Raw genomic sequence first — 25,437 nt, 5'->3', positions numbered from 1 at the left:
GTCTGCCCTGCCATCAACTGTTTCTCTCCTGTCATGTGGCCTAATAGCCAACTGACTATGGACTGAAGCTGCTACAAACTGTGAGTCAAAATAAACCTTTCCTCAACTTGTGGGTGTCAGATATTTTGTCCCAGCACTAAGAAAGGAACCAAGACATATGGTTACTCTAAGGTCATGAGAGGAACTGTGTTTTACTCTGGTTTTGCACGTGCACATGTCCTGCAGACACTAAGGAAAAGGTGAAGAGCAACCAAAACTACACTAATGCCTCAGTTCACCAATGCTTCTGTTTGCAAAGATTTCATTTTGTAAACAAAAGTGTCCGGCAAAATTGTGCTTGTTCCCAGACTCCTCATTGGGTGACAGACATGACTATGGCCATCTTCTCCACACAAACACATCCATCATCCCCCAAATCATAAAACAAGTACCACTGTACTAAAAGCAAACTGCTGCAGCTCCCAATAGCTCATCAACAAAAGAGGTAAGATATGGTTAAATAAACCAGGCATCTCATAAAGAGTACAGAAGTAAAGCTAATACTTCATTAGGTGAGAAGAGGTAACAAGAGTAAAGGAAAGACATGTCCACTTTGTCCTCCCAACCATGTGCTACAAAAGGAGACTAAATGAACTGAGGAAATGTTCAAAGCACTGAAGGCATTGATCAAATTATACATTCAGCACCTTGCTTTAATATTGACATATTTTAGTAATCAATACCCCATTAATTGCTAAAGAGTGCTGCCCAACTTGGCTGCCCCTCCCCAGTTTCGATATTCACATCATATTGTGCTTAATCTTGTTGGCAGAGAAGGGCTGGTTACGCACAGGGGTTAACATGATCCATGGGGCAAATGATGAATCATGGAGAAAAGAAGTGACAGGAAAGCTAGGTACCACCTAGTCTGGAAGCATCATAACTGTGGTTGGGGTGGTGATGAAGACGGTTGCCAGGAAGATAGGGGGCTGCACACACAGACTCCTCCAGTAGAGTGCATTTGTGTTCTTTGTTCAGTATGCCTATGTGGTCACCATCCTCGCCCATCAACTCAGCTGATGGCAGCATTACGTACTGGCTCCACATGGTGACCCTCTGCCTGGAGGTCCCTTGTGAAGTCAACCCCAATGTGTGGACTGTCTCTGATCAGAATGTTCTCACCATGAGTCAAACTGCTTGCTGAGAAACCTTCCCAGTCTTTTCCTAAATCACACCTATTTCTACTAGCAAAGGTCTGTTAGATGTCCAGATGTGTCTGGCTCCTGCCAGCAGCCATTGAGCACTGGGTCATCCACACAGCTGTGCCAATTGGGGCCATCTGAACCCTTCCCACTGTAGCAGGGATGGCAAGGAGCAGCAGGGACAGTGGTGGCCTAATGGCTTTAAGAAAGATCTTGCCTTGTGTCCAGTGTGGCCTTGAACTTGTGAATCCTCCTGGCTCAGCTTCCCAACTATTGAAATTAGAAGTGTGGACAGCAATGCCACACTCTGAATGTGGTTTTAAAATTAAAATAGAGAAATGGAGCCATGATGTCATGCGAAGTTTTTATTAAAAAAAAAGTTTAGGGAGTGGTGAATAGAGAAAACAGCCTGAGATGTGTCCAGATGCTGAAATGTAACAATGGGAGGAAGAGGAGGAGAGAAGTGGGTCCCTGGGACACAGCACAGATTTGAAGTGAGAATTGAAGCCCATGGGGAGAGTGAGGAGAGCATCTTCAAACAAGGGGGTGGCAGGCAGCACTTTCTCCTTGAGCCCTAATTGTGTGGGAGTGGTGACTCAAACCTGCGGATGCACGGTGACTACTGGTGATTACTGGAGGTCTCCAAGGAGAAACAGTTGAAGAGAGCAGTGAACTGCAGTGGCTGCTGTTATTCAAGTTCAGGCACCCCCAGGTGCAGACAACTGGCCAAAAGCTGTCTTGGAGAGGAGTCCACTGAGCTTGGAACTCAGGAGCTGTGGGTTGGCTCTATCAGGGAGAGGCAGAACCAAGTTCAAGCTTCAAGAAGGCAAATGGAGTGTTGCAGGTTGAACAAATCGGGTTCCAGCCTCACAGCCAGAAACCAGCCTGAGCTTCTGAACTAAAGGTGCAGGATTGCTGGGATTAGCCACTACCCCACTGTAAATCTACAGCTGGCTTCCCAAGATTAATCAACTCAGATCTAGGCTGTGTGCCCACTTTGTCTACCAGTGATAGCAGAGACTAACCTTGAACTTGACATTTTTTTCCTTTTCCTGTTTTGGTTTCCCTTGTTTGTTCTTTTTAATGTGTCAACATTGTTTCTACTTTTTGTTGTCATTCTGTTTCTATTTTTATTTTGTTTTCTCTTTCCCCCTTGTCTTCTCCAGTGCCAAAAGTTTTCATAATGTTCCTTTGTCCTTCAGCCTTGCTTTTACTTTCTCTTCAACTTTTGTTTTCTTCCTAACCCTATTTAAATTTTCTCCCCTGAGGGTAAAATCACCATACTGAGGGCATATTTATTGTATACAATTTTCTGGTTTGTTTTACATTTTGTGGGGGGGGGTTTTTGGTCCCGGGGATCAAACTCGGAACCTTGCACTTTTGAGGCAGGCGCTAGAACCACTGAGCTAAATTCCCGGCCCTAGATTTTGTTATATAACAACAAACAGAGTTCATATGGTCCACTGTGGCAAATTAAGCTAGCACAGTTTGTCATTTTGTAGCTTGTGTTTGATGCTATTGTTATTGTTGATTGTACTACTATAGCCAAGGTGACATAATTGTTATAATCAATCAGTTGTTCTTCCTGGTGCACCAAGACTGAGATTGCCTGAGGGTCACAAACAAGACTATAGGCCAGTGCCAAAGGGTGTGGGGCTAGGCCACATAGGCAGCAACTTCTCATCCCTAATAAATTAAAGGATCAAAAAATAAATAAATAAATTGAAGGATCTTGCACCAGATTCAAAACCCAAAAGCCAGCTACACGTGGAAGACATTCCGAGAAGTAGTCATTTCCTAAGGGTTCTAAATACTAGCAACCAAGCTACTTGCCATACACAATTTACATGCATCAGCCAACGAACAACCCCCACCCCCCCAAAACAAAAAGACATGTAAGATGCAACCACAAACTCCTAGCTCACCAAAGGCAAACCCAGGGAGAAACGAGGTGGAACAATTTGAAACCCACTCACTTGGACTCTCTGAAGTGGTAACAGTGAAAGTAACAAAGCAAATGAATGAGGCTGTAGAAAATCAAATCAGACATAGTTTCTCAGATAACTACAAAGACTATAACCATAATGAAAGACTTGGATAGTGTCTCTAGTGCAGATACAGATAAAAAAAAAAAAAAATAAGAGGAGTTTAGGAAAATGATGGAAACCATGAACACCCGACATAGGAAAGAAAAGGATTCAAACAGATATCCAGGAGATTAAAAATTCCATTGAAAGTATATGCAGAATGAGCCAATGTGAGGACAGAATAGCAGATACAGAAGGTAAGACTGTTGGGCCAGGGATTTAGCTCAGTGGTTCCGGTGGCTGCCTTGCAAAAGCAAGGTCCCGAGTTCGATCCCTGGTCCAAAAAAAACCCAAAAGAAATAAGATAAGACTGTGGTTATCGATCAAGAAAAGAAAGATCTCTTGGCCCAGGCTGATTGAAAAAAAAAAAGAAAGATCTCTTGGGGCCAGGGATCGCAAGGGCCAAGGCACCACACCTGCCTTGCAAGCTCAAGGTCCTAAGTTTGATCCCCAGTACCAAAAGAAAAAGGCAAGGGACCACAAAAAATCAATCCAACAGCAAATAGATGATGGAAAGGATAAGACTGATTGATTGGACTCAATGAAAAAGCAGGAGATAGCACAAATGATGTAAAAAACCTTTCACAGAAGTAACAGTAGAAACTTTCCCAAACAGGGAAACAATTTTGACATAAGGTAAGTGAGGCACATAGAACTCCTATTAGCCACAATCAAAAGACAAAAACAAAAAACTACACCAAGGCATATAATAGTCAAGAGTCTAGAAATTCAACACAAGAACAGAATATTAAAAGCTGTTAAGAGGGCCAGAGATTTAGTTCAGTGGTTTCACCGCCTGCTGTACAAGCGCAAGGACCCGAGTTTGATCCCTGGTACCCACCCCCACAAAAAAGGTGCTTGAGAAAAGAAACAAATCATCTATAAAGGAAAGCCCCTCCGAATCAGCAGACTTCTCAACACAAACCCTCAAGTCAAGGAGAGCTTGGAGTGAAGTATTTCAAATCCTAAAAGAAAGCAACCTCCAACCCAGATTGATGTACCCTGCAAAACTACTTTTCAAAATTGAGAAATAATTTTCTTCCATGACAAAGAGCACCTAAAAAATTTCAAAACCACAAAACCAGGACTCCAAAGTGCTCTGAAGAACATTCTAGAAAGAGATGAGGACTACAACTCCATGAACCCCTACAAAATGAATCCATCAGGCAAAGCAAGCAAAAAATAAATGTTTATTTAAAATATGAAAAGTAATGTTAAGATATTATCCAAAAATTGTGTTCAGTTTAACAAGTATAAAACAAGACTTCTGAAAAAAAACTTATAATTAGGTACAAAATACTTAAGAATATACTTTGATATTCACAGTGGATATGTCTGAAAAAATACATTTTACTGATGTTGTTTAGAAATAAAAATATATTTACAAACTCAGTTAAATAAACAAGCCCTCAAATGAGGAGCAGTACACTCCAATGGGCAGTCAGCATTTTCAAATATGATGTGCACAAGTCTTGTGAAAATAATTGTAAATGTGCTTTATAATATATAAGATCAAATACCTTATAGCCTGACAAACACTATCCATTTCTTACATGTGCCAACCCAGACAGCTGTCTAGCAATTTTTTCTTTTTTCTTTTTTTGGTACCGGGGATTGAACTCAGGATGTGCTTGCAAGGCGGGCGGTGGAACCACTGAGCTAAATCCCTGGCCCTGTCAAGCAATTTTTATAAAACAGGAACCACAAAATACATAACCTAATGGTAACCAGTCTCAGGGGTTCTTTACCAGCAATCTTGAGTTATTTCCAGCAAGTGACTCTGGGGAGGAAATGACAAGAAGTCCCAGAGTGGCAAGGAAAGCGAGTACCAGGTTACTGGATGGGGCTGCTGCCCAGGCTCCTGCCGTGCTTCTGCAGGTACAGCTGCTTGTAGGTCTGAAACATGGCCCGGGAGTCTTTCATCTGGTTCTGCTGCACTTCTTGTCCATCTGCACTGGTACTTCTCTGTAGCAGTCTTAAATTAACACCTAAGGAAACAGAAACATTGCCTAATAGAAGGAATATGGTCAAAACTAGGATTGAAAACACCCACTTATCTTCAGGAAAAAAAGCCAGGGAGTTAAAACAAAAGTCTGCCTCACCAGGGTTCCAACGAATTGGAAACATCTCTGCTATCACCATGCCTCACCTCTGGGGGCCATGTTCACTGTCTCCATGCCCATCTTCAGAGTGCTCTCTCTCTACACTTACTCAGGCGTTCCCTCAATCTGCATGGTTATGTGAAGGTGACCTTGTGAGCAACTATCTAGAGGAGCAATCTGCTGGTACTCTAGGAGGTTGAGACAGGAGGATTACAAGTTTGGGCCCAGCCCAGGCCACCTAGTGAGAATCTGTCTCAGGTAGGTAGACAGAGAGATATGGATCATTCATAGAAGACAGGTAGGTAGATAGGAAAAAAAAAAAAAAAAAAGAGGAACAGAAAGAGCCCAAGTCTGAAACAGTCCCCAAGAGGGAATGAAAGGAGTCTTGCTCTTCTGGCCTTGCCAGGCATTGGAGAGCTGCCTTTGGAGGCCTTCACTCCCACTCAGGGCCTTTAACACACTGGCCTCCTTTCCTCTATTGACTTTGCTTTTCATTCCTGTGGCTGTTGGGCTGGGGATTTAGCTCAGTGGTTCCGCTGCCTGCTATGCAAGCACAAGGACCCAAGTTCAATCCCTGGTACCGAAAAAAAAATAAATAAATAAAAAATTAATTCCTGTGGCTGTCTTTCTCCTGGGTGAGCAGAACACCCTGCCCTCTTTGTTCTCCACATAAGCACCCTCCACGTTCTTGTCAGCTCTTTGCCCCATGAGTCTGTAAGTGGCCCCTGGGTCTCTCTCCCACCGCCCTCGAATCCCACTCCTGTTTGATGATTTCACAACTTGCTGCGCCTTTGCGAGGTACAGGCCAAGAGGGTTGGGGATGTGATGGAAAAGTTTACCAAGAGCAGAGCCAGGAAGGGGATTTACTGACTACACTGTCAGGAGCAGCTTCCTATCTTCTCTCCTGTGTCCCCTTCTTTCTCCTCACCCAGAGTACTCCTGTAACACACTCGTCACACATTCAATGCTCGTTCTGCGAATGACTGTCCTTTCTTCCGTGCAGCTCTCGGGAATCTGTCTCTACCAGGGTTACCTACCCCGGGAACATTTCAACTCCAGGTTGCAAGTGACCACCAACTTTCTCTCTGAAATAATATTCCTGCTCTTCCGTTTCCAACACCTCTCCAGCCCCAGTCTCCCACACCCCCACTTCCTGTTCACTTTTAGCAAACACAGGTTTCAGTGTGTATCTCACTTAGTGTCCACATGTCCAGTTTTATAGATATATATCCTTTTCAGATTTATGCTTTCTATACACTCCTGAGGCCTTACCATCTGGTTCTCAATGCAAAATCCCTAATACAAAGTATATTCGGCCCTACTAAGCCAGATGTTGAAAGTTCTAGTTTTTCTGGTTAGTTCTCAAACACTACTCCCTCCCCAGATAAATAACTAACTACAGTGGCTAGGAGGGTCAGCTTGTCATTATGCAATGTATCTCCATGGACTTAAGGGTGCGGGGGTGGGGGGGACTGGCCTAAAGTCAAACAATATAACCTCTCATCTATAAAAGCCTCGCCTACCTTGTTGTGAAGATCAAATGAGTCAATGTCCAAATCATCTAATGGAGTTTGGCAAACTTATGACCCGTGCTCAAGTCCAGCCTGCCACCTATTTTGATAAGTAATGTTTAATTAGAACACACATATATATTATCTACAGCCTTTTTTTTTTTTTTGAGACAAGGTCTCCATATGTAATTCAGGTTGGCCTCAAACTTATGGCAATCCTCCTGCCTCAGGCTCCCAAGTACTAGGATCACAGGTGTGCACCACCATGTCCAGCTTTGCAGCCTTTTTCTTGATACAATGCTAATGTTAAGCAGTCAGGCCAAAGACACACAAAACTCAAATATTTACTGTCTGGTCCTACACAGGAAAAATACGCAAACCCCATTCCTTAACTCAACGTGTTAGGGATTACTTTCTTGTTAAATGAAAATAAGATTCCAGCTTCCTATTTCTCACCATGACAGAGAATATATTATTGCTAAACACCAACACTGAGTGACTGAAAAAAGAAAATGGGATAGAATCATACTTTATAACATCAGAATCACAGTACCACTTATAAAATTTAAATAGATGACTTTACCTATTTCTTGGTTGGCTTCCTGCATCACTTTCTTCTCAGTTACACATTTTATCCAGTCTTTTCTTGAACATTTTATTCCTGAAACTATTTAAATATTCATTTTTAGATTGCTGTTCATTTATTTCACAATGAATAAAAAAGCACATAAGCCTAAAATAGATTGTGGAAGGCATTAAGATACATTGTATCCATATATAACTAAAAAAGGCTTAGAAAAATTACTTCTCCTGTTTTAAGTGCTTGAGTACCTTACAACTGAAAATTGAATTTATAATGCCCATAACCCCTAAATATAAATGATTATCATGCATTTTCTCCTTCCCTCAAGTGCTCATTAGCTAGGAGCTAATGGCCACTTAGGTTTCTGACATGTCATTTACCACACTGGACAGCAGGCCGCCTCTTTCATCAGCAGGGTGCATAGCTTTAGTGACAAGACAGTCAACTTTTTCAAGATGACAAAAGATTGACGCATTCCCTGGTTAACAAGACTTCACTATTAGTCATTACTCACCTCCTAATATTTATTTATTTAGTTAGTTTTTTTGGTACTGGGGATTGAACTCGGGTCCTTGTGCTTGCGAGGCAGGTCGTGGAACCACTGAGCTAAATCCCTGGCCTCCTAATATTTAGAACACAATCTCAAACTTACAAGTCTGCTCTGAAATTAACAAGTTCAATAGAAAACAACAAAAATTAAGACTTTTGGAACATATGCACAACTGACATTTCTAACTTTATAGAACTTTTGTCATGACTACTGATTTACTATCACTTGCAATAAAGGGTGATAAAGTAAAATAAACACTGCCTGGTAAAACACTGATGTGGTAAGAGAAACACATAGTAAGGTGTTACTTAAAAGATCCATTTAGTTCCCAGCCACCCAGACAGTATGCGGGCAAGCCTGTGTGTCAACTTAGACACCCTGTTCCAAGGTCATGCACGCTACCAAGAAAATCATACTGGACCTTGTGCGGTGGCCTGCTCCTCAGGATGAGCCTTGAGATCATACTTGTCTTCAACAGAGTTTGTATTCTTCAACAGTACATCCGGGCATAATTTAAACTCCAGCATGCTTGGTTTTACACTGGAGTCTTTCCCTGGGAAAGAGGCCTTGGGCTTATGTTCGGAGCTCTTCTTGTCTTTCCCAAGCTTTGCAGGGGAGCTATTGAGTGTGGTGAGACAGATACTCTCTCGTTCTGTGCATCTGAAGCTCAGGCGGTTCAGGTAAGACTTCCTTTGCTCCTTCACTTGGGAAGACACTTCATTGCTTACGTTGCTTAGTGTTTTGTCTAATTTGGTTTTAATCAGCTGCTTTGCATCAGCTCTTCCTTCGACAGGCCTTGAAAGGCTGCATGTCTTAGACTCCTCAGGAGGGTGGGCCTTAAGGTTTTTACCACAGTTAGTATACACATTTGAGGAGTCTTTCGAGGTCTCTATGCTGCTGCCACCTTTACCATTTGATTTCCTGCAACTCTCTGGTTGTGCATGAAGTTGAGCGAAGCCCGAGGATGCAGAATTGCCCGAGACATTTTCCAAGCAGGTTTTCATGGCTGTTTTAGCCATCACCTCTTTTTGCTTCTTCCTCTGGAAGTATTCCTGCAGTGTGATCACTTTCTTAAGCTTACATGAACCATCCTGGATGTCTGAGGACTTTGCCAGTGATACTGCCTTATCTTTAACACTGGCTCTTTCACTTATGTCTTTGGAGTCTGCAGACTTCATCTGTGATGCTGTCTTTTCTCTAACAGTGGCTGTAACCCTTGTGTCCTTGATGTCCAAGGACTTTGCATTTGATGTTGAATTTTCTTTAGCAATGGCTTTTTCATTTGGGTTTGGCAAAGTATTACATAATTTGCATGTAACTCCTGCATTTTTATTTTGTTCTTGTTCATCACATTTCTTCTTTTTTATCTCCAAACCTGGTCTTTCCCCTTGGTCTATCTTCCTTTTTTCCAAATGTCCTTCTTGGGGGCTGCTTTCTTTGAATTTCAATTTTTTCTTTTCTTGAGATGAGGACTGTACAAAAGAGTCATTCTCCCTATGCAGACCTGTATTTGGGAAAAGACTTGTTTTGGGGGTTAGTGGGTATGAGTTCTGTGATGCGTGTTTCTTCTGTAGACCCTCCTGAGAAGTCTGGTCAGAAAGTGTCATTTTATCACCAGATTGGAATTTTACCTCATGAAATTTCAGCTTTACTTTCTTATTTCTTTGCAAGGGGTCTGGTTCATCACACTTAGATGAAAACTGGCCAGTTACTGCTTGTCCCGTATTTGCTGAGGCTCCTTGCTTTGTTTCGGAAGTATCTTTCTTATCGCTGCTTTTCCATTTAGGTGGAACCTCACCAGGTGGCTCCTGTCTCCTCCTTTTTGCACTGTCTTTTCTGGTTTTAGATGCATCTTTTATGTTGTTGCCATGTATTTTAGGCAAATGTGTTTTCTCAGCTGCTGCAGTCAGAGGTGTCTTTGGCTTATCCAAAACACCATCAAGTTTAACAGTGACATCTGCATCAGAGGTTTTTGGTCCTTGTTTACAACCACTGCTTTCCACTGGAGCTGACTGCTCCTCCCTCTTATCCTCCTCCACAGCATTACACCGACATTTGGGGACCCCTTCATAAATCATTGCAAGCCAGCCCAATGCACAGCAATGGATTTTTTCTGTGTCCCCTACAGAATCTGGACTTTCTCCTTCCTCCTGTTTTTGTGGGTCACATTGACTCCCAACTTCTGCAATGTGCTTTTCTTTCTGAGGTTCTGCCAACTTGTCCACCTTAGGAGGTGGTGGTCTGTCTCCTTCACTGGGTTCATCCTGTTCAGGAAATAGTTCTTTCATTTGTTCTGAGCTTAGAATTGTAATTTTTATTTGGTCTGAAGGTCCCTTAGAGTCACAACTGATTTTACCACCAGTTTGATCTTCTGGGATCTGTCCCATCTTCTTTTGGTTCACAAAACTCTTATATGTGTTCAGATCATCAATGCCATAAGGGAACTCCTTTAAAAGTTCTGACAGCTGGTCATGTAGGTACAAGACAGATGTGTTATCATTAGGAATCTCACTTGCTGTAGGGCCTCGGGCAGTGTCATTGCCAGAGGTGTCAATGTCCCCAGAGTTAAAATCCTGAAGAACAGCAGCTGGTGAGCAACAAGTATTCTTGGCCATGCCCTCATTTTTAGTGGTTTTCTCCAAATTGCTCTCCGGTAGAATTCCTGGTTCAACAGGATCGGAAGATGATGTTCCCACAAGCTTGGGTGGTTCTTCCCTCCTTACAGTGTCTATTTCACATGGGAAGTCTGTGCACCTTATACATTCATCATTCTGAAGACCCATGTCTTTACTTTCAGAGGCTTGTTCTACTTGTTCTTCTTGGTGTCCAGTACTAATTACTTGTTCATTGGGTAGAGAAAATTTCTGTGGCTCAACCTTTTCCAAAGGGGAAGAGTTGAACATCTTTGCAATCTTGGAATTGTAAGATACATCCCCTTCAACAAGAGAGCAAATATCTTCAATCTGTAATAAATCACCAGCCACAAGAGTTCTGTCCTTTGATTTAGAAGAGGATTGTGGACCATTCATTTGACAATGCTGTTCTTCATGGATACTGGGTGTGTTTTGTGCATTACCATTATTTGGCTCATTTTGCTTTTCCTTCTGAATTAGAGGGAAAACCTTGGCTGATGTTGTAGAACTCATCACTGGCTTGATAACATCAACTTTCAAAGCAGTAGTTACTGCTGCATTTTCTGCCTGCTGATTTTGTAAGCTACAAATGCTCCCTTCTTTAATAATAGGATACACCGTTTCAGGTAGTGCTCCAGGTGTTATTTCTTTAATGACATTTGAAAGAATTAAAGGTGACACTACAGCAATCTGGAGTTCTGTTCCCTTTGTTACATTTGCACAGGAAGGCTCATAATTTTGGACTAGCATGGACAAAGCTGCTTCTTGCAACACATTTACCGTTTTGCTCTGAAGATTTCTCTCAACTGAACAAGGATTCTGGATGGGAACTTCCAGAGGTTTTGAAATTCCAGCTGATGTGTTTGTCAGTGACTCATTAACCTGTTTTTCCTCTGCAGATTTTGAAGCCTTTTCTTCTGTCATTTTTGAGGGCTGATTTTTCCAAAGATTAAGACAAGTTTTTACCAATTCTGTGGAACAGTGACCTTTAGGAGCTATTTCTTTTACTGCGAATTCAGGATGCTGAGCTGGCTCACTGGATAAACTATTACTTGGTTTACAACCTGCAGCCATCAAGAGATCTTTATTAATTTTAATTTTCCTTGCAAGTTCTGAAAACTTCTTTTTCATTTCTATTAATGATTTAATATCTCTCGCTAGCTTTTCTTTTGTAACAGCTGGGTCTGGCCCTTGATTTGAAGTTGGATTGTAAGAATCAATTTTTTTCTCTTGATTATTTTGAGAAAGAGTCTGAACACCATCCACAGATCTAGCTGGTTCAATAAATGGGTGTTTGACACTGGCATCTTTTACATCACAGAAATTTCCAAATGGTATGACATTTTCATTAGTGCTTTGCCACTGCTGCTGAAAGCCTGGGAAGAAGTCTTTCTTTACTTCAGAAGAATGTATCTCTGGACTCTGAAGAGCTTCCACGGACAAGCGTTTGGTAACATGCTGTGCATTTTGCAAGGGCTGGCTTCCATATCTACAGTTGTAAGCAGGAGGGGGCCTTGCGCTGCTTTGTACAGCATACTGATATACTGCTGTAGCTTGGTTTGACTGTACAGAAGTCGGGAGCTGATTATGTGTGATCTGTGATGGTGGTGAAGACATAAGGATTTTCTTGTGAATACTAGGATCTTGCATGAAGCTTTGTGCTGAATAAGAGTGTTGCTTTGGAAGTGGTCTGTAACCTGGGTAAGTCAGTTCATCAGATGCATGCTGTTGGGCCCAATCAACCTGCTGATTTGATAATGACTGGTTCAATCCTTGACTTCTCTGTAAAGCTACAGGAACTCTTGAAGAATCCTGAGTCACCTGCAATTGCACAGAGTAGGTGTCTGATGCTGCACATTGACTCTGCAGTGCATGTGAATTAGCTGGATTAGTTCCAAAGTGACTTTGACGAGATACCGTTGCCTCCATTTGAGAAGGTGTAGAATCCATCATCAAAGACTTCCACCTCAGGTTTTGTACAACTCCTGAAGTCACCTGCAAATTATGATTTGGCTTCATGGGTCCTTTAGTATTTGTGTATACTGTTCTTTCTAAAGTCTGGGAGGCCACCACTGTCCTGTTAGGCATATTAGAGGCAGGGATCTGAAGAGGAACATTGTAATTTCTGACATTTGGCAGTGGCTGTGACACTGTATTTGAATTACTGAGATACATGCAGGCTTCTTGGTTACTTGGAAGACAACTGAAAGAACTTTGAGATGTAGTGGAAAGTTGGTTTGCTGCATACTGTGGTGAAAAACCAGGCTGGATTTTACGATACTGGGGTGGCAATGAAGCCCTCTGTGGTTTTGTATTCCAACTCATACTTGATCTGATATAGGAGCGGTGTAGCCAAAGTCTACTGTTATGAATGCCAGGAATCTGTAAGATAAAAATCTTTCATTAACGTGTTGTTCTGCCTACATAAAATTCCTAAGAATTAGTAACTATCATAATTATTGAAAATTCACACTAGAAAAACTGTCCACCTGCTCAGGATATATAGTCCTACCTTATCTTCTCAGAAAGTCTATTAATAACACCATTTCACAAATAAAACATGGGCCAGGAATGGTTGCTGGAGGGTCACCAAAAGCTGATAGCCAGCCTGGCCTAAGTAAGTGAATTCAAGGCCAGCCTGAACTACATAGCAAGACCCTGTCTCAAAAGCAAAACAAAACATGTGAGCTTGTGACTGTAGCTTCTTGGGAAGCTGAGGCCGGAGGATCAGCTTGGGCCTTCAACTCAGGATCCTCCTGACTCATCCTCCCAAGTAGGTGGGATTATAGGTGTATGCCACTGTGCCAGTCCTTGAACAATGTAATTCAATCAGTCTCAAGACTGGTGAACCCCTGGTGGAGCCAAGGAGGATACTTTCTGAGAGGCATGGAAGGCCATCCCAACCCCACGCCTCGCCTCGTCCTATGCTTCTCTCCCATCTGGCTGTTCCTGGGTGGTATCCTTTACAAATCAGTAGGTCTCAGGAATGGGTTTTATCAAGCTCTGTGAGGTATTCTAACAAACTGTCACCACCACGCCCAGGTGAGAAAGTGTTTAACCAACCTTGCTCTAGTAAATTATCTTACAGTAAACAACACCTTTGTGTATACACTATTGTATTGTGCTGTTCCTAGAAATTCCTACTGGGCAGGGGATTTAGCTCAGTGGCACCACACCTGCCTTGCAAGTGCAAGGTCCTGAGTTTGATCCCCGTACAGAAAAAAAAAAATTCCTACATAAAAAACCAAGATACAAAGTTTTGCTAAAAGTTGACAAATTGCTGTCAAAAAAGGTTGAAATACTTTACATTCTCACAAATGGCACTCTGGTATATCTAAAAATGAACAAACTCATAAGCAGGAAACATTAAAAACACTCTTCATAGTAAAACTGTTACTCAGGAACCCCCAAGTAAACAAACTCTCTAATTTCATGTATCCTTAGTTGGCTTAAAAAAAAGAAATCACAAATTTTGTTAGTCATGCAGCCAAGTGCTGCATGACTGTCCCCTACTCTCACTGCTGCAGACAACCTGATGAAAGCCACCTGCCGGTCAGACTGCTCCCCAGAGAATGCCTACTCCCCTGTACCATGGGTGTCACTGTGTCCTTGTTCTGGGGGACAGGAAGCCTTTCACCACCTCCCCTGTTTTCAGGGTAAGGCGCCTTCCCTATCGTAGTAATTAACTACAATTCAACTATTCTGAGAAAGGAATAAAGATGAGTCATAAGACTTTTTAATCAGAAAGTTATCTTTAGATCTCAGAACCCAGACTATCCAATGACCAGCAAGATGGCAGCAGTCCATGTGTCAGAAGAGCAGGCCACCTACTGGATAGTGCTATTGGTTGGGTCTCCCAACTCCCGGTAACTCCTGTGGTAGAATCCTGCAAGGGGGTCTCTGCTGGCATCAGCCTCCAACCTCCTTGGTCTGCTTTCCATCTTCCTATTAATCTTTCTCCTTGTTCCAACAAGTTGTCCTGGAGTCACTGCTCTTCACAGTGGAGAGTGACTCACCTGGGTTCATGGTTACAAAATGATAGGGGTCACACTGAAAATCACAGAATTAAAGTTAAATACCAGTGGATCACTAGTACTCTACTCCCAACACCTGCAGAACAGACAGGTCTTTACAAGTGCACAGGGAATTCTGACCAGTATTGACCCCAGATCAAGAAAAACCTCAAACTAAAGGTTTAAAATAATTCAGAATAATCAACAGTGGGATTAATCTAGAAATTAGAGAGGAAAAAACTAGAGAACAGGAAAAATAACTGAAAAATAGCTAAGGCATTTCTTTCTGTTTTTGTTTTTTGAGACAGAGTCTCACGATGTAATTCTGGGAGACCTTGAACTATGTACCCCAGCCTGGCCTCAAACTAAAGGAGATCCTCCTGGCTCAGCCTTCTGAATGCTGAGATTACATGCATGCAATACTACGACTGGCAACAATGCCATTTCTAATGATGTACTGTAACTTTCAGCCAGGTATAGTGGCATGCACTTGTAATCCCACCACTTGGGAGGCAAAGACAGGAGGAATGTTTTGAATTTGAAGACAGCCTGGGCTACATAGTGAGTTCAAGCTAGGTTGAAATACATACCAAGACCTTGTCTCAAAAAGAAAGGGCTGGGGATTTAGCTCAGTGGTACTGCACCTGCCTTGCAAGCATAAGGTCGTGAGTTTGATCTCTAGTACAAAAAAAAAGAAAAATAAGTAGAATAAAAATAAAGATAACTGGGCCGGGGATTTAGCTCAGTGGTTCCGCTGTCTGCCTTGCAAGTGCAAGGTCCCAAGTTTGATCCCCAGTGCCAAAAAATAAAAAATAAAAAAATACAGATAACTTTCAGCATTAAACAAATTTAGAAAAAGATTTGAGGGCCTGGGTTTGATCCTTGATACCACCATTATGAATAATAATATATCATGGTCAAAGTGTGTTCATCTAAGAAATGTTGGAATTACATTAACAAAAAGTTATATTCATTTTGGCAAATACAAGGTAAGAATTTTTCCTAAAATTCTAAACCATTCACTAAAAGAACAACTGTATTAACACTAGAAACTTTTGTTTTTCTTGTGATGCTGGGTATCAAATCCAGGGTCTCTCTTGTATGGCAGGCAAAGGTTTTGCCACTTAATCCTGATGAATAGTAGCTACACACCCCCTCTATTCATCATCACCCCCTCTATTCATCACTGTACTAAAGTTCCTAGCACATATAAGGAAAAAAAACCAAGACTACAAAGTCTAAGAACTGGACAGGAAACCAGACCAGGATCAGAGATCCTACAGATTACCCAAGCCAATATCCCTGAAAATAAGGTCATTATACACCAGGTGTGGTGTCACCTGGACTTACTTTGGTCTTTTCTCATTGCTGAGACAAAATACGCAACACCCAGAGTTAAAGGAGGAGAGGTTTATTGTACCTCACAGTTTGTAAAGGTTTCAGTCCATAGTTGGCTGGCTCCAAGGTAGCACAGCAGAGGGGCACTGCAGAGGAGAAATAGTGCATGCCAGGCAGAAGGTAACAAAGCAGTGAAATAGCAAAGAAGAAGAAAGAAAAAGAAGAAGATAAAGAAGCAGCAGCTGCCACCGCCGCCGACTTCTTTCTGTCCCTTTAGGTCCATCCAAGATATCGACTCTTTGGGTGGTGCCACCTACATGTGGGGCGGGCCTTCCCATTATCCATACCCAGAACTATGCCAGTCCAATCAAGGCCAATTTAGTATTCACACACTGTTAATCCTAGTATCACACTCTAGATCCAGCCACCTCTGAAAAACCCCAACTATGAGCTCATGAGGCTTTGGTGGGGGGACATGTAGACACAAGCCATGACGTGCCCTTAGTTCCATACACAAAGCTCCTAAAACCTTTGTAGGTAACATTTTCTTCCCCTTTTTTGTTCTAATATTTGGTCTTTCATCTGGTCCCTGACAAAGATCTGAATCTGGGAATTTTCTGGGTGGCCGGAGTATCTTGCCTTGTGACAGGTACTATATCTGTGGGCTCCTGGAAGCTGCAGGAGGAGGGCTGGCTGCTGAGAAGCCCACCCTGTGATCAGTACTGAACTTTCACCTCTACTAAAGGTGTTGGTGGCCCAGGACACAATCAATGAAAAAATCCCTTGGCCAGCAACCTTTGGATACAATGCATTTTTAGTATTTGCAAATATACACTGTACTAGAGATCGTCACAGTTGGAAGCACCATGGTCCACCACTATACTTTCCCTCTGCAAACACAAACACTTTTGCCCTGAAAACTTGTGCCTTCCATTACCCACACTTGTAGCAGCTGTGGGCATCCCCAACAAAACTCGACATAGCCAACTTTACCCAACCGCTCCCATGACCAAGTCTACCCAACACACGTCCTTGTAACTGTCACCCTAGTGTAGAGCCACAGACCCCACGCCTCCTATGGAAGGACCATGCATACATAGCATGCTGAGTACCAGAGCCCAATCCTTGCACCACAAAACCAATATTACAACTCTGCTTCCCTCCCCTTTGTGCCCAGTGTCCACCAGTCTCACTAGGTCATTCATACAGCTCCAGGGCTCCAGGTCACAGCTCTCATGCCCTGGAGCCCCACCCGCTGCCTTTCCACCTGTAGCCATGAGACACTGTCTCTTCCATGACCTGCACTGCTCCTTATCCTGCTCACCTTCAAAACGGTCCAGACTCCACTCTTCTCAAAAAAAGTTATGTATTCCTAACACCTGCTCAACATCCAAGCCAACAAATACAGTGGACCCTTGAGTTACAACCAGCCTGACATACAAACAACTTCGGTTACAACTGGGATGTTAATTTTAACTTACAATCAAAGTCTTGAGTTACAACCTGAATACCAGCTGCTTGTGCTTCCAGATAGTCTCAGTTACAGATTTAACCCTCAAAGAGTTCTAGAAAGAACACTGCAACATCCTTTCCCATGTGGGACTGAGAAATTCTGGATCAATGTTTCTCTTTCAGGATACCGAGATCTGCCTGTATACAGGAGAGACTTTGAAGGCCATGTAAGGAGCCTGAGCCTTTAACTGACCAACTTGAGTTACAACCAGCCCTCAAGAACAAATTCAGTTTGTAACTCAAGGGACCACTGTACTTGTTTAATAAATTCTATAATTTTCTTTTTCCATTTTGACCTATAGACATGTACTTCTAATCTAGTAGATGGGCAGTGGTAAATTGGCTGTATATTACATATGCTGAAAAGTGGCTTTTTGCCTGGAAAATATTATAACTTTTGCTTTTCCCCAATTCCTTTTTTTTTGGTACCAGGGATCGAACTCTGGTCCTTGTGCTTTAGAGGCAGGTGATGGAACCACTGAGCTAAATCCCCACCCCTCCCCACTTCTTTTTTGAGACAGGATCTCATTAAGCTGCCTAGACTGGCCCTTAACTCCTTGGCTCAACTGATCCTGCTTTAGTCTCCTAGGTAAGCTGGGGTTTCAGGGCTGCACTACTGCATCTGATCTCACTAGATGCTGACTTCCTTCTTCTTTTTTTGGTACCTGGGATTGAACTCGGGACCTTGCGCTTGTGAGGCAGGCGCCAGAACCACTGAGCTAAATCCCTGGCCCCTTCCTTACTTCTTTAATGATTAGTGTATTGACCTTACAGCTAATAAATACTACCCATCACGACAGTTAAAGATGACTGACATAAACCCAAATAGCACTTGGAAGTTCTCTTATAACATAAAGCCAAGTTAAAACCACAAGTATAATAAACTAGATTTTAAAATGCTCAATATGGTTGGTGGAGGCACAACTATAATCCCAGCACTTGGGATACTGAGGCAGGAGGATCACCATCATGAGTTCAAAGCCAGCCTGGGTTACATAGTGAATTCAAGGCCAACCTAAACTACAAGATCTTTACTCAATGAAAATATCATAAAATTAAAATGCTACATTAATAGCCACTCTGCATAAAACACAAAACAACAAAAACAAGTATAAAAACACAGAAAGAAAACAGCAGGTGGAAACCCATCCATGTATCAAATATGACATTAAATGTGAATTGAACAATGTGAAAGACAATGTCAGATTAGATTTAAAAACCTACCCAAATTGAGCCAGGCATGGTGGCACATGCCTGTAATCCCAGCACTGGGGAGGCTGAAGCAGAAGGGTTGCCAAGTTTGAGGCCAACCCGGGCTACACAATAAGACCCTGTCTCAAAAAAACCAAAAACAAAAAACCCATTCAGCTTTCTGCTGTCTCCAGGCACAGGCACCCTAGATCCCACGCTATAGACTGAAGGAATGGGGAAATGATCATGCCAACAGCAGCCATCAAAGCTGGCATCTTAGTTCATTTTGCCTCTATGCAGACCGAGTCACTTATAGGAAGGCAGTCGTCGGTTCACAGTTCTAAGGCCAGGAGTCCGAATGCAGGGAGTTGCAGAGAGAGCATCACACAGCAAAGAGACTGAGCACCCAGCTTGGGCCTTATATCAGTCAGTGCCTACCAGAGAAAGAGATTTAATTCAAGATGCTCAAATATCTAAGAATTTACATGATTGGCTTACAGTGGCCGCCCAGAGTCAGGTGTGGGAGAGTGCAGAAGGGCTGTCTGTGGACTGGAGACCAAAGGATCCAGTCGAAGGCCTGGAGCTCACTGTAGTGTCCTATTCCACTCTGTATCAGGAGGTGGAAGGGGCTGCGATGGAGGCTGAAGGGTCTGTACTGGAAGCCAGAGGATGACATCCAAGGTGAAGGTGAAGCAACAGAACTGAGGCTTCCTTTGTTCTCCTTTTCTATCATCCTGGTGACAATCCTCCCCAGGGAGGTCTCCCCCACCCAGGACTAAGCTGAGCCCATTTAGCTGGGTGTAGACACAGATCAGTTAACTGTCACAGCCCTGCCTCTTCCCAAGTTACACCTACACACAGCTTTCCACCTTCTGACATCTTGTGATCAGGGGATTAAATCTAACACGCAGCTTGAAAGGAGCAGACAAAATAAAAAAGCTACGGGGGATAAAGAGATTCATTTGTTGTTCTGATTTGAGAAATGTTTCACTATGTATCCCAGGCTGGCCTCAAATTCATGGTGCTTCTCCTGCATCAGCCTCCCAGGTGCTGAGTGTGCAGGTGTGCACCACCACGCCTGGCCGAAGAGATGCATTTTACAGTGAAGCAAATGTCAATCTGGCAAGATGTAAGAGTTGGGAATGTATACAGTATGTATCCGAGAGAGTAGAAAAATTCAAGAAGGCAAACACCAAGTGATAGACACTTAACCAGTGAGAGACTAAGACTTCCACACTCTTACCTTCAACGAGGAATGGTATAGGCAGAGAAGTCAACAAGGAAGAAGTCTTGAACCCACTTAACACAATGGCACTCCTTTCTAGTGAGTCAAAAAGAAAAACCCATGGGGCCAGGGATTTAGCTCAGTGGTGCCAACGCCTGCAAGGTCCCAAGTTAGATCCCCGGTAGCAAAAAAAAAAAAAAAAGAAAAACCCAGCACGTCTTCACTTGTCAGTGGAAATTAACTGACCACTGGTTCCTGACAGTGTCACTACCTCTGTCACCTCGGAGGTCAAGATCCAATGAATGTCCTGTAAGCGGTGCAAGGCTCGGCAAGTCTAGCAATGGGCACAGGTACCAGCCAAGCCCTGGACTCTGCTCCTTAAAAATGTTTTTTCCATTCCTGGGATTGAACCCAGGCTCTTCACACTGAGCTACTCTACCGTTTTTATACTGTTTGAGACAGGGAGTCATTAAGTTTCCCAGACAGGGTTAGAACTTGAGATCCTCCTGCCTCAGCCTTCCAGTTTGCTGGGATTAAAGCTGTGTGCTACCAAACATGGCTTATTATACATTTCTCACAGATATGATATTTATACATCTTTTTAAATATTTATACACCTTTACAGGGTGTAGTAGAGTGACAATTTCCTTCAGGTACATAATGCATAATGACCAAATTAGGGTAATGAGTACTTTTTTTTTATCTCCTCGAACATTGTTTTGGTTTTTGGAATTTTCCTAGTCTTAGTTGTTTTTTAATAGATCATCTTTTTGTAAGCACTGCTGTGAAAAACCAGGATTCCTCCCATCTGTGATATGGTGCTATTATCCAACTTCTTCCCTAATCCCTGCCCCCAACCTCCACAGAGGAATGAGGCCAGGTGCGACAGGGTCTGTCCCTCCAGGGTCTGCTCTCCGGCGCCTGGAATATATCACTTACAACAATAATTTCTAGTTTCACTTATTCATGCTTTTCCTTTCCAGAGTCTTGAAATATTAAATGCAAATTTCCTCAAGGATAGCATGCACGAATCCCCAAGCGTGCACTGTCTGAGGAGCCTGATCATCCCACACTGTCCCACCCAGCACAAGAAACATCCGCTGCTCTTTTGGGCACCAACTGCACTGGATGTGCCACCCAACTGCTGGTCACTGCCACCAGACAACCATGCTGCCAATGCTGCATCAAAAGCAGTGACACTGGCAATCTCAATATGCCAAACAGTAAAACTGTCCTCAAGTAAAAGGGAAAATCTGGGTTGGGGATTTAGCTCAGTGGTTCCACCACCTGCCTCATAAGCACAAGGTCCCAAGTTCGATCCTTGGTACCATAAAAAAAAAAAAAAGGGAAAATCTGCATAGCTAGAATAGTATCCCAGCAGTAAGAAGGCTGAGGGAAGAGGATCGCCAGAAGTTTGAGGCCAGTCTGGGGTATACAGTGAGTTCAAGGCCACCCTGAACTACATAGCCAGATCCTGTGTACAAAACTAAAACAAAGATTAAAGCTGCACGAGGTCTGTGTATATACACAAATATTTAGTGTTCAGTGCTACCTACAATTTTGCATCCTCAGATACAGCAGGGGGACTAATGATCAGCACATAGCTTGGGTGCGCTAATCCACCCCTCTGGTGATAGGGTTTACCAATTGCAAGGTGGACAGCTCTAATCTTGTTATGTCTTGGGTCTAGATGTAGCTGCCAAAGGCTCATGGGGGCATTCCAGAGGCATCTGGATCTGGAGTGCGTGATGCAGGGATCGAGGGTGTGCAGTTACTGAATTAGTCCACTGGTTGGTTTGGCACAGTTCTGGGTAGGATTAAGGGTGCCCCACCCTGGGTGTGCTGACTACCTACTGTTAAGGGTGGGTAGGCTGGATAAGACAAGGGATACAAAGGGGGTCTCTGCTTGTCACATATTGCTTATCCCTGATGCTCTGCTGGGCTGCCCCACCTTGGAGCCAGCTGACTGTGGGCTGAAACCTCTCCAAACTGTGAGCCAAAATAAACCTTTCCTCCTTTAACTCTGGGTGTCAGGCAGTTTGTCTCAGCAATGAAAGCAGTAACTAAGACAAACCTGAAAAGCTGTGGTGGCCCTAATTGGGAGGCAAAGAGCCCTACTGTGCTAATAGTGATAAACAGCTGGGCATAGTAGCCCACGCCTCCCAATGGCACTGGGAACACTGGGGCAGGACTGCTGTGAGTTTCCAGCCAGCCTGGACTAATGAGACCCCATCCAAAAAATGAAATGTTAATAATAATGATAAATAAAATTCTAAATATGCTGCTGGGATACAAAACTGTGGTAGAAGCCATCATTTCTTATACCAAAACAAGCTAATTTTGTGTACCTCTTGAAGTAGACAGAACCTGAGTGGAAAACAGTTCCTGTAAAGGAGGCTGAACCGTCTCTGACAAGAGAACTCACATGACACGGTTTTTCCTGTCATTTATCTGAGTTGCTGTAGACCAAATTCGGGGTCTACACTGGCAATCCTAGGTGTGGCTGAGATGGGTGGATCTGCTGTGGTCCTGTAGGGCAGAATCTACCTTCTTCTCAGTGTGAGAAACTACAGGCAGGATAGACCTGGCTATCTGCTAGAGTCACAGTTGTGGTATGGAAAAGACATTCCACCACTTGGGATGCTGAGCCAGGAGGATACTAAATTGGAGGTTAGCCTAGGCTACATAGCAAGACCTTGTCTCAAAAAAAAGGGGTAGAGAATAAACAAGCTAACACTGAACCTCAAGCTTCTAGAAAAACAAGAGCAAGTCAAGCCCTAAACACACAAGGGAGGAAACTACAAAGATCAGAGCAGAAATTAATGCAATAAAGACATGGGAAACAATACAAAGAATCAAGAATCAGAGTTGGTTCTTTGAAAGATTGAACAGGGCTGGGTGTGGTGGCCCATGCCTGTAATCTCAGCACTTGAGAGGCTGAGGCAGGAGGACCTCTACAAATTCAAGGCCAGCCTGCACTACATAGTGAGACCCTGTCTCAAAAAATAAACATTAATTAAATTGATAAAGCCTTAGCCAACCTTATCAAAAAAACTAAAGAAAAGAATCAAATCCATGCAATTAAGAAAAGGGTGAAATCACAACAGATCCTGCAGAAATCCAGAAGATCAACAATACCTACCTCAAGAACCTGTATTGAAATAAGATGGAAAACACAGAACTGAACAGATTCCTAGATATGTATGAATTACCAAAGCTGAATTATGACGATAAAAAAATTCTAAATAACCCCAAGTCAATGAATGAAATTGAAGACGTAATTAAAAACCTACCACGGCCAGGATTTAGCTCAGTGGTTCTGCCGCTTGCCTCGAAAGTGCAAGGTCCCGAGTTCAATCCCCGTTACAAAAACAAAACAAAACAAAACAACCCCAACAATCAAAATCTACCAGGCTGGGGATTTAGCTCAGTGGTTACACTGCCTGGTGCGCGTGCGCAAGCGCAAGGACCGGAGTTCGATCCCCCGTACCAAAAAAAAAAAAAAACAACCTACCAACAAATTGGGGCCAGGGATTTAGCTCAGTGGTTCTGGCACATGCCTCACAAGCGCAAGGTCCTGAGTTCGATCCCCAGCACCAAAAAAATAAAAATTAAAAACCTACCAACAAAGCAAAGCCCAGGTCCTGAAGGATTCACTGCTGAATTCTACAATAAATTTTGAGAAGACCTAATGCCAATACTTCTCAAATTCTTAAATGGAATTGAAACTTTTTTTCCCCCAGGTGCTGGGAATTGAACTCAGGACCCTGTGTTTGCCATGCAGGCAGCACCACTGAGCTATATTCCTCTCAATGAAATTGAAAGGGAAGCAATTCTCCCAAGTCATTCCTGGAAGCAAGCTTTACTCTGATACCAAAACCAGAGAAGGATCCAACCAAAAAGGAAAACTACAGAACAATCTCCCTAACGATCATAGCTGCAACAATCTTCAATAAAATACAGGCAAATAGTGCTCGCTTCGGCACATATACTAAAATACTGGCAAACAGAATGCAGCAAATCATTAAGGTTATACACCATGACCAATTAGGATTCATCTCAGGGATGCAGGATTGGCTCAACATATGCAAATTAATAAATGTAAAATACTATATTAACAGAGCCAGAGACAAAAATCACATGATCATCTCAATAGACAAAAACTGTTAGACAAAGTCCAACACCCATTCATGATAAAAACCCCACAAAAAATTTGAATACAGGCAGTGCATGCCTGTAATCACAGCACTCAGGAGACTGAGTCATGAGGATTACCGAAAGTCTGAGCCCAGCCTGAACTACAAATCAAGAACCCGTCTCAAAAAAAAAAAAATTAATAAATAAAAAATAAACTAAAATAAAACTGACTCTACACTAGCCATTACCAAACATAAAAGATGAGGGAACACTACCCAGCTGCATCCTCGAGACTAATATTACCTTTGTACCAAAATTAGAAGTCAAAGAATGCAAAGTTGGCTCAAAATCAAAAAAAATTTTGCAGTATCAATAGGATAAAAGGGAAAGGAAAAAAACCAAACAAACATGATTTTTCTCAATAAATGTAGTAAAAGCATGACAAGGTCCCACACCTTTTCAGAACAGGAATACAAAGTAGAAGATAACTTCAATTGATATAAAAGGTAGCTATACATAATCCTCAACGCATCACATGTCTACAGCTGGAAGAAAGACCTCTCCCTGTGAGAGATGATGTGAGGAACGAGACCTGATGTCTACCCTTGCCCCCTTTTTGGAGACAGGATCTGGCTATTTAGACCAGGTTGGCCTTGAGCACACAGCCATTCTGTTGCCCCAGCCAGCCTGGATAATAGGGCTGAGCCACCATACCTGCTCAAATGTCTACTTTATCATTTTTTGTCTCTCTTTTTCCTTTTGGGCTGGTACTTGGTATGAACCCAGAATTTTCACAGCAAACTACATCCCAGCTGCCCCTTACTTTTTTAAAATTTTGAGATAGTCTTGCAAAGTTGCTAACTTCCAAGTAGAGGGTCACAGATTTAGCTCAGTGGCACCGTGCCTGCCTTGCAAGTGCAAGGTCCTGAGTTCAATCCCCAGTACTGGAAAACAAAACAAAACAAAACCAAATTTTCCAAGTGGGCATAACTGGCAATCCTTCTGCCTCAGCCTCCCAAGTAACTGGAATTAAAGTGGCCAGAACTCCCATCATGCACCATCATACATGTCATTTTTTGCCACTTCTAGCCAACATTTTACTACATGTTCTACCCATTACAGTTACATACACACACACAAAAAAAGACATTCAGATTAGAAAGTAAAATGAACTCTACTTGCTGATGACATGATCTTGTATATAGACAATCATATAAAGTCCACCAAAAATTAATAAACTAATTTGATTAGTTTATGAAATACAAGAAAAATATATAAAGTCAATTGTACTTCTCAATAACTGTCAAGAAAACAATTCCATTTACAGTAGCAGAGAAAGTAATACTTTGGAATAAATTTAACAAAAGTGGTAAG

The 25,437-nt window shown here is 42.6% G+C and overlaps 1 protein-coding gene across 8 annotated transcripts in view; it reads right to left on the bottom strand.

The window, feature by feature from the left end:
- Positions 1–4,441: 4,441 nt before the first annotated feature.
- Resf1 (retroelement silencing factor 1) overlaps positions 4,442–25,437 on the bottom strand; it is a 31,861-nt gene continuing 10,865 nt past the window's right edge. For 7 of the 8 annotated variants that reach the window (XM_021236551.2, XM_087200036.1, XM_004855031.4 and 4 more), the window contains exons 3-5: positions 8,436–13,029; positions 7,465–7,548; positions 4,442–5,256 (exon numbers count right to left, since the gene is read on the bottom strand). In XM_021236551.2, coding sequence (XP_021092210.1) covers positions 5,102–5,256; positions 7,465–7,548; positions 8,436–12,972 — 4,776 coding nt within the window. In that variant the 5' untranslated portion in view covers positions 12,973–13,029 and the 3' untranslated portion in view covers positions 4,442–5,101. Of the gene's footprint in view, positions 5,257–6,893; positions 6,982–7,464; positions 7,549–8,435; positions 13,030–25,437 lie in introns of all 8 variants that reach the window. The other variant, XM_004855035.4, reaches the window with a different exon arrangement.

The sequence above is a fragment of the Heterocephalus glaber genome, unplaced genomic scaffold (assembly GCF_053883595.1).
Source record: "Heterocephalus glaber isolate CG9 unplaced genomic scaffold, H.glaber_assembly_v1.0 deba00001733, whole genome shotgun sequence".
In the NCBI taxonomy this organism is placed as follows: domain Eukaryota; kingdom Metazoa; phylum Chordata; class Mammalia; order Rodentia; family Bathyergidae; genus Heterocephalus; species Heterocephalus glaber.
Note: the sequence above shows the minus strand (reverse complement) of the source record. Positions and strands in the feature narration are given on the sequence as shown.